Consider the following 10,399-nt stretch of genomic DNA (forward strand, 5'->3'; position numbering starts at 1 on the left):
GAGAGAAAAATCACCAACTTTTGGGTAAAGATATTTGAAGGATATGAAAAATAAAACAATTATGATATAAAAAATGCGGTTTAATAAGAATGAAAATTAGGCAAAAAAGTAGTTTAAAATATGTTCTTTTAGGAAATAATGAAATTATCATGTTAAAATTGTATTTATTTATTCAAATAAACGTTTTTTCCCTCTCCAGAATATTTATTGATATTCCAATTTAAAAAAATAATAAAAAATAATTGTAATATTATGCATATTTATATAAAATATGTTTAACAACCGAGCAATGCTGTTGTATTGCATATTCATTTTCACAAGAATATGGAACTTCTAGACGAAGCCGATTCATCAATTTTCACTGTTTACTATGCACAATCTATTGTTTATTGATAGCAAATATTTATCAAAATTAGTTTGATGATAATTTTCCTTTTTTTACAGGATAACAAGAATAAATCATTCCAGATATGAAGGAACAGGCTTCAGAAAAAGCAAAGTCTCCAAGAACAATAGCTATTGAAATGAATAATACAAATGTCTGTAATATCATACGTAAAACACTTGAAAAACAGCAGTCAAAAGAACCTCCGAAATTTAATAAAGAAATGCTTAGATTCAAGATTATCTATTTCTTACACAATGGAGGTAAAGTGTCCTCTGCCTTTTTCCCCCCTTCTTGCTTTTATATTAATATGGTATCAATGAATTTTTACTTCCAGATAAATTTCGTTTTAAAACTCGAAGTATTTTACTGATATACAGCAAAATTTTCAAAATGGCGATCTGTGAGACGCCAAAACAAAGAACAATAAATTTGCTTCGTTGTAATTTAACAAATCTGAATATTGATTCGAAGGGGAAGTAGATCAAATTTAGATTCTAATTATTTTCTACAATCTGTCCCCCCCCCCCCCCCAATTTGTTTCAAGGGCACAAAAATGGAATTTTGTGACCGATTTTTCACTCACTTTCAAATATACTTGAGTTGTGAAATTTTGCACATTTGACTGTTTCTGATGACAGTGCAATACCTTAAATTTCCAGTAATTAATTATCAATCAATTTATTGATTTTATTAAATTTTAATTCCGCATGAAAATCGCCATTTGATAGTGAATTAGAGAGAAAAATTATTACAAGGCTTTATATGAATGAATTGGGAGATATATTAAAAGTTAAATGATATAATTTTAACTTTTAATACTTTTATAAGTTTTTTTTATAGAAAATACTTTTATTAAAGTACTTAAATACTTAAATGTGGGGTTAGATTTATTCATTTACTCTTTTTTTTTGTTTAACATCTGGGGGTCAAAACAGATGTGTGTATTATTATCATATATATATATATATATATATATATATGATAGTATGCTGATATACGTTAATTGTAAATGATATTATGAATGTAATATATATTCAAATTTATATATACAAGAATTTTTCGATCACCGCTACTTGTTTTTGTTTTGATCACTCGATTTTTGACAAGAAAATTGGTTACTTTTTTTAAAAGAAACTAAAAAAAAGTAGTGTTTTTAAAGAACTTCTTTATTTTTATTATTAAAATGTGTCATTCTGTGCATTTCAGCGATAACTTTGTTCTATGTTTCTTGCATTCTTTTATTTAATTCCTGAGATTTTAATTTTTTCATATCTGAAATATCTATGGAAAAGAACTAAAATGCCTAAAGATTTGTCTTCTCGACTTTAAAAATATTTTTATTAGGGGAGGAGATTGCATTCCGTAACAAATAACCTCTCTATGATAGAGGAGCCTGACATGTATCCTGGAACGTTCCTAGCTGCATTTCGTGCTATCTTATATATAGATCAAGAACTACTCTGCAATTAAGTGATTATGAAAGAGCAAGATTATAAAATAAATATAATTTATCAGCATTGGAATGTGGAATAATTTATGTCTTTTATGTTCATTAAATTATTTATTGGAATAAAAAGCTCGGATCTTTGTCTAGAAATTTTTTTTTAAAGTTCCTGAAATAAACCGCTTTAATGTTATAACAACCCTCCTCCCATTGTTTGAGAAAAATATCTGGGGTTTTTTTAGTACTTATACCTTATGAGGTTGGCTTTAAAGTTCCTGAAATAAACCGCTTTAATGTTATAACAACCCTCCTCCCATTGTTTGAGGAAAATATCTGGGTTTTTTTAGTACTTATTCCTTATGAGGTTGGCTTTAAAGTTCCTGAAATAAACCGCTTTAATGTTATAACAACCCTCCTCCCATTGTTTGAGGAAAATATCTGGGTTTTTTTAGTACTTATACCTTATGAGGTTGGCTTTAAAGTTCCTGAAATAAACCGCTTTAATGTTATAACAACCCTCCTCCCATTGTTTGAGGAAAATATCTGGGGTTTTTTTAGTACTTATACCTTATGAGGTTGGCTTTAAAGTTCCTGAAATAAACCGCTTTAATGTTATAACAACCCTCCTTCCATTGTTTGAGGAAAATATCTGGGTTTTTTTTAGTACTTATACCTTATGAGATTGGCTTTAAAGTTCCTGAAATAAACCGCTTTAATGTTATAACAACCCTCCTCCCATTGTTTGAGAAAAATATCTGGGGTTTTTTTAGTACTTATACCTTATGAGATTGGCTTTAAAGTTCCTGAAATAAACCGCTTTAATGTTATAACAACCCTCCTCCCATTGTTTGAGGAAAATATCTGGGTTTTTTTTAGTACTTATACCTTATGAGGTTGGCCTTAACGTTGTTTCATCGAAATGAAATTTTGTCAATCTTATTTTTCACATAAGTGAGCCCATTTTTAAAAATTTCTATTAAACATATTTAAAAATTAATCTTGTTATCCTCTCTATCTTATCTCTTGTTCTTATATCTTGTTATCCTCTCTATCATGCAAAAAATCCCGGACAAAAAACTCAACTACAGCTCGACACAAAATAGAAAATTCATATCATAACATTTAAATTTAGAAATAAGCATCATTCGCATTCTTTTTTCTGTGATGACTTATGAAATCATATCTCACAATTTGTGATTTGGAATTGGTTCATAATTATGCTTTTTAAAACTTGCTTGCTTGCTAAATTATCATACTTTTTATTCATAATATTACGTGATGATATGACAGCTAACGTGATTTTGTTTTACTTTTTAAGGTCTTGCACCAGCATTAGTATTCATACCTGTATATGCAAAGGAAGAACTTGGATTCGCTGCTGCATCTTTGGGGGCAATTCTTACGGCGCAGATGTTTCTTTTCGTATTCACCAAACCACTCATCGGTTATATTGCTGATTATTTTAATCAACTAAAAGTAGTTATATGTGTTTTATCTCTTCTTAGTTTGACATGTCTTTTTTCACTACTTGCGATCCCTAAAGTAGAACCACGTGAGCTAGGAAATTTCTCAGCATTTCTCGTAGGACAAAACTTGAATTCGACAAATTTGTACAATGAATACAGAAATTTCCTGCAATCTAAACAGATCACAAATAAGGTTTCACTGACGAAATCTACAAACCTGACAAAAATTCAATTTCCAAATGGAACTTGCATGAGTTGTTTTATTGGTATCGATAATTGTTTGAACAATTCTGATGAATTTTTCACCACCAACCGTTTTGAAGGCAGCTCTTTTTATTTATTTAGCAAAGCAATTAATAAAGAAGAGCTATATTTATTTTGCAATCAAAAATACTCATTTTGTTCAAATTTTTGCTTGTGTCATCATAACGTCTCTCAAAATTCTAGCAATTGCCAAGAACTGTTTTGTATACGAAAGCATCAATCACATGAAGCTGATCGATTTCCGAAAAGAAGTCCTTTACTTAAGTGCTCTGTAATAACTAAGGATTCTCGGGAAATGTTTATGTCATGTCTAGCACAAAATTCATCGGCAAATAATTTAATCGATGCAAAGGATTTTGAACAAGAAACTATCAGTGATTTTCGAACTTATCACTTCTGGATCTTTGCTATACTTTTTTCTATTTCATGCATCTGTGAAAATGCTAATTTCACTTTGGTCGACACAGCTTGCTGTGAAAGTATTCAAAGGACTAATGACGATTTCGGCAAGTTACGGTTATGGGGCAACATTGGCTGGGGTCTCCTTGCACCAATCGGAGGGTTGTTAAACGAACACACAGGTGGTTTTATTTCATCCTGGATCCTGATGGCAATAATGTTGCTTTTATTCATGTGGAATATCACTCAGTTGGACATCGTGAAACCTCAATTTTCCAAAAGCATTCTCAGCGATGTAGGAATAATCTTCAGATCAAAGGAGTTTCTGTCGTTTGAGCTTGTGAATTTAATGAACGGAGTTGGCATCGGTATAATATGGTTCTATCTGATATGGTTTCTTACAACTTTAGGAGGCACTAAATTTCTGGGTGGACTAACAATTGCTGTCGAAAGTTTCCTTGGCGTGATTCCATGCATGTTCTTTTCTGGACGTATCATAAGGAAGATTGGACACTATCAGATTTTAAGTGCTGCATTATTGGTTTATGGACTTAGATTTCTTTTCTATGGTTATCTTTATAATCCGTGGTGGGTACTTCCCATAGAAATTAGTCACGGTCTTACATATGGACTTTATTATGCAGTTTTAGCAACTTATGGGAAATTGCGTTCCAAGCCTGGTACTGAAGCAACGACTCAATCCATTTTGTTCACCACTCATGAAGGTTTAGGTAAGATTAATGATTCATAATTATGTTTTCATTTTTCCATTTCTTTTAATATTCTTTATCAAGTTGCAGTTCTAAGAATTTTTTAATGGAACGCTTTTTGGAGAGATAAAAATAAAAATTAATTGCAGTGAAATAAATCCATCAGGATTATGCTCTGTGTAAAATGCTTTCTAGTAGTTTCCTTAAAAATGTTTAATTTTAAAAGTATTCTTTTCCTAATATCAAGAGAAAATAATTTTCATTATAGCTGTGCAAAAGGATAAGAAAATCTACTGGTCTTTGACAATATAATAATTAGATGAAAGAAAATAATTCTTAAGAGAGTGAAATTTATCCCTTCAGTGATTTTACAAGGAGATTTTGATGTTCTTTGACACGTGTAGACTTTGGACAGGGAATTTTAGGTTTCTTTAAAAGAATGTTGTAAGCATTTTATCCCTCCACTTGAAGCCAGGGAAAATGCAAGTGAGTCTACAAATATTGTAACTATTAAGATATAATCATATGCTTTTAAAATAATAATGCTATGCATATCAATAACAGTTTTTAAAATATAACATTTAACAAATGAAATTTCAGAAATTCCAACCTATGGATCAAAAGATTTGATTCAACAAAAGGAAACAATTCATATAGAAGCATTTATCGTGCATCACAAACATATCATAATATTTATATTTTATCAAAAGATATATGAAATACATGTCGAAATGGAGTAATAATTAATTTTTGAGACTTTTGCTTTAAAACTAGAAGTAGCTTAATTTGAACAGATAAATTTTAGAAGATGCATATTGGCTGGCATATTCTTTTCCAAAAATTGAAATACAGATCTGAAGAATGATCTTGTTCTTTAATTTAATATTCATCATATTTTTTTTCCAAATGCATCAAACAAGCAATTTTAAGAGTCATAACAGGATGTCCTTATAATTTTCTATCAATTGTGGTGATTAGATTGTAAAGTTTTGGCTTCAAGTCCTGATTCTTACAATGTGTCCACCGTGTGCATGCGTTTGGTACACGTAAAGCCCGTCGATGTGAAATATTCTCCTGCTGGCAGGCGAATTTGATGCCCCCATGGATTTCGTCTTCGTCATCTGGCCTCTGCTCAAATTGATGTAATTTTTTCCGAAATAATCAGCATGTAGCTACAGAAGAGGATATTTTATTTTACCTAAAGTAAAATAAGCATCCATGGTAGATTTTTTTTACGATGAATATCTTCATAAGTTATTAATGGAATTTTACTTCACAAAGGGTTTTCTTTAATTTTGAGGGTCTTCTTTAATTGTGATCTTAAAAAACGAAAAACAAACTAATAGAGATAGTGTTTTCCGTTGAAAATATTTTTTCTTTTATTCTTTACAGGAGCTGGCCTGGGATGTGTATTTGCAGGATTGGGATTCGATTACCTTGGTACTCATCAGACGTTCATCTACATTAGCATCTATTTCGGAATTGATTTCATCACCAGCCTCTTATTATATTTCTTCACCATAAGAAAGCAGGAAAGTCACAATAAAACCAATCACCAATCAGACAGCTCTAAGCTTCCCTTGGGATCTGAATTGTTGCAGCAGAATCTCCAAAAACCGTATTTGAGTGTCTGAACACTTCTCAAATGTTGTTATTCAGAAAAAAGTTCATTCCTAGCTATCTTTGCGTTCTTGTGGTTTCAGTATTAAAATTTCAAAACTTAATAGTTTGTTTGATATTACTATTTCGATCAATAAGATTCCAGATTTAAACAATATAAATATAATTTAAATGCTCTAGAACAGGAATTCTGAAACATTGCGACCCATTTTTTAGAAATCATAAAGGGCAAAGTTGAATTTTTTAGTTAATTAACTTGGGTGATAAATGGAAACTGAGAATTTGCATTACATTCAAGTTTTTGGAGTTTAATTTAGTAAATAAACCTACATGTTGATTGTAAGTTCCGAAACTGTAAAATTCACCTGCTACAACTGTAAATTGACACTTCTTAAAATAGAGATCATAAGCACACTCAAATACTTATATTACTTAATACATGATACTAAACATCGTGGCCTTTTCAGATTATTATAGAATGCTGTGTAAGACAGGAAAAAAACGTGAAAATATTAAACCTGAAGCTGTAAAATAAGCAAATGAAGTATTTCAAGCGCAAAATAAGCAAACGAACAAACAAACAAACAAAACAAAAAAAATATGGAAAAGAATTCACAACTAACCGAAGTTAAATTCTCATATATATATATATATATATATATATATATATATATATATATATATACTGCAATTGTAGTTCTAAGTGGGTCATATTTTGATTTCAATGGTTGGAAGAAAATGGACCGAAAATAAATTTTTGATTTTTTGCTTCTTCCATATTAACCGCTTATCTGCGATTAATCGCCAAAAATCATGCTAGATTCTGTAAAACCATTAGATTCGCACCAATATTCGATTTTTCTTTACAATTGTTCGTCAATGCCATGCAGTTTATATTGGTTTTTATTTATTTATTTATTACATGTGTGAAAATAAAATTCTGACGAGTCGTATCTTTCAAGGTCATGTTCAAGGTGACAGTTTTATGAGGAGAAATAATAATTTATTTGAGAGTTTTCAAGAAAATTTTTGGGAGACCTAGTCCGCAGTTTTTTATTGGTCTATTCATCATGCGCATCAGTTTGTCTTAGAGATAGGTAAATGTTAAGTATTGTAATTTTATTGCCATATAAATTCTATTTAATCACATGATCAAACAATCGATCAGTGGCTACGGAGAAGAATCGCGACCTTACAACGGATTATAAAAAAGAGAATTGTAATATTCTTACAACAGATTATAAAACATTGCAAGGAAATACTGTAAAGATTTTTATCATCTTTTTTACATTGAATAATTATTTTTCTTGGTATTAAATTATTATTTGTTTTTTATTGTTTATAAATTGCTGTCTACTGAGAGCTTAAATTCATCGCAATGCACAGCTTCTTTTTACATTGAAATCGTGAATAAGGCAGAATTGGAATTTTTTGCTAGCCTGACAACCTAAACAATGAAACCAAATGTGTTGCTTTTTACTTGTTGGATACACTATCCAACTACATGGGCCAATAATAAGCCGAAAAAAAAATAAGAACAATGCCTTTTATTTATATTTTTTCATGCGTAAATGAGCGATGCTTGTTAGTGTGTTTCAATAAGAATTTTGAAATGGAAACTGAACATTCACAATGGAATCATTTATCTATTTTACTCATGTGTGAATGAAAATTAGTTGCAGGTTTTTTTTTCATTAATAATAATTTTGAAGCAAATTGAACTTAAGAATATCCAGAAAGTTAATTCCGTTGGCCATTCAAAATAACAAAAAAACATAATGAAAAAAATATGAACTTATGTGCATGCATTGAAATAAATACTTATATTTAAGAATAATTGATATCTGCATTGATTAATTGGCAAATTTACAGCTTCCTGGGACTGCAACGCTGAACGAGTATCGAAAGCCTGGCAACTGGAAAGTTTCAATTCCTATTTGCCAAATCGACAAGTTTATAAAAAATGTGAATTCTTTGAAATTATATTTTAGGATAATATTAACACTTTATCAAATATAATTCGTTCTTCTAAATATTTTAATAAATCCATTTAGTTATTTATAGACATCGAACGACTGTTTCAATGAATATTCAATGCAAGCGTGTATGTTGGACAGTTTCAAATCATAATAGATAAAGAAAAACATTTATATTTTCACGAAGTTAATATAGTAAAAATGATTAATCTAATATAAATCATTAACATATTAAAGGAAACATATTAGCAACGGAAAACAAAATTAATTTGTTTATTAAAAGGAAGGCTGCAAAATATGCACTGCATAAGGCGCTAAATATCTAAATCTGCCTCTAGGTGTACCAAAATGAAACAGTATATTTTGCATTACTGTATTAAGGATTGATGCCGCATGTACCGCCATTACACACATTCATCAAATTTTATTAATGAAAATTATTAAAACCCACAATAAAACGTTTGGAATGCTATTTTTCTTAACAATGATGTTCAATTTGAAGATAGCTATAACTAATACACGTGTATGTACATAATTTAAGTATAGTTTTGGCGAAAATTATTAATTAAACTAACTCTATGAAAAAATCATATATGTGAAAAAAATGGCATATTTTATTTATTTTTCCTCATATCCAAATGAAATATTCTTAAGAGAACGGTGGACTTTAAAAAAAGTGAAAATATGAAAATCTATTTTCATTATTTTATTACCAAAATATATGTTTATATTCAATTAAAATGGCATAATAAAATGTATTATTCAATAAAATGAATAGTGAAGGGCCAAGAGAAATTAAGTGCATTTTAAAAGATTTTCTCAAAATGATATTGTTATTAGATTTAAATACTTTTGAAATGTTCCAGGTGTCTATTTTAGTGGAAATTAAATAAAACTGATAATAAAGATTTCGATTAAACATTAACTGGATATGTATATTTAACGTTTTGAGTTTTTTTTAGATGATTTAAAGTCAATTTTAATTAAGAAAAACAAAAAATTCTTATAAAAATTCAGTGAGTGAACATAAAAATATTTTTTAAAAAATTAAAATTTAAATGGAATTACAAATTCATACAAAAATTACATTATAAACATACATTAAAAATATATGTTATATAATACATAAAAATAGCACCCTTATAAATATATGTGTTCTAGATAAATTTATAAGGGTTGTAAAGAAAAAAATAATTAAAAATTAAGTCGTATAAAATATTTTGAATTTTTAAAAAATTAAGCATCTTTTATTTTTTTTATAAAAAAATAATGTATGTGGTAAATTAACTCCACGAGAGGGCACTCTGTGTTCATCCGGTCCGGTGATAGCCAGCAGTCGGAGGGCAGAGTTCAGAGTTCACTAGACGAGGGGAGAGAACGGACGTCCGCCGAGAAGGGTGCGACCGGAAACCGAGAAGCCGTGATACTCTGAGAAAGGGCCGAAACTGGAATTCTTACGTTGAAGAATTCCTCTGCAAATGCTAGTGAACCACGCGCAGGTGGGAAAGATCCTTTAAACAACATCAACTGTCCATCTTCATGTAATATAAATTCCTTCATCATTGAATTCTCATTTGTAAAATTCATCAGAATCATCATTTGTTAATCAAGAATAAAAGATTAAGCTAATTCAAGTGGACTGATGCATTAAAACCCATCACACCCACAACCATGGGGGCTCGGAGCCGGTGAACAACAAATTTTAAAAGGTACTGTGCTACTCCTGTTTTATATTTATTCTGCCATATTTCTGAAAATGAGTATCTTAAATAATTTAAAGAAGTGTGATTTAAAAATACTTGCCGAAGAACTCGGTGAAACTGTGTCAGAAAATGCTAAAATTTTGGAACTTAAGAAATTAATTGAGAATTCTGATGTTTTTAAAACGGATCAAGAATTTGTCCGTGGCGTCATAAAATCGATCGTTGAGGATCGTACGGCTCAGGCAGTTACTGAACAATCCAAGTTAGAGATTGAAAGAATGAAATTGGCCCGACTCGAGAAGGAGATTGAGCTAGAAAAATTGAAAAAACAATCATTGCCTAGTGAGCGATCAAACGTGCCTTTTAGTGTTGAAAATTTAATAAGAAGTATTAAAACACTAACAATTTCTGTTCCTGATAAACCCGAGG

The 10,399-nt window shown here is 29.9% G+C and overlaps 1 protein-coding gene across 1 annotated transcript; it reads left to right on the forward strand.

Moving 5' to 3' along the window:
• Window positions 1-455: 455 nt before the first annotated feature.
• Window positions 456-6,357, forward strand: LOC129965595 (major facilitator superfamily domain-containing protein 6-A-like). Its single transcript, XM_056079626.1, has 3 exons — window positions 456-648; window positions 3,151-4,692; window positions 6,064-6,357. Exons 1-3 carry the CDS (start codon window positions 471-473, stop codon window positions 6,303-6,305), a joined length of 1,962 nt encoding a protein of 653 aa, XP_055935601.1. The 5' UTR covers window positions 456-470; the 3' UTR covers window positions 6,306-6,357.
• Window positions 6,358-10,399: the final 4,042 nt, after the last annotated feature.

This window comes from Argiope bruennichi, chromosome 4, assembly GCF_947563725.1.
Source record: "Argiope bruennichi chromosome 4, qqArgBrue1.1, whole genome shotgun sequence".
NCBI lineage: Eukaryota > Metazoa > Arthropoda > Arachnida > Araneae > Araneidae > Argiope > Argiope bruennichi.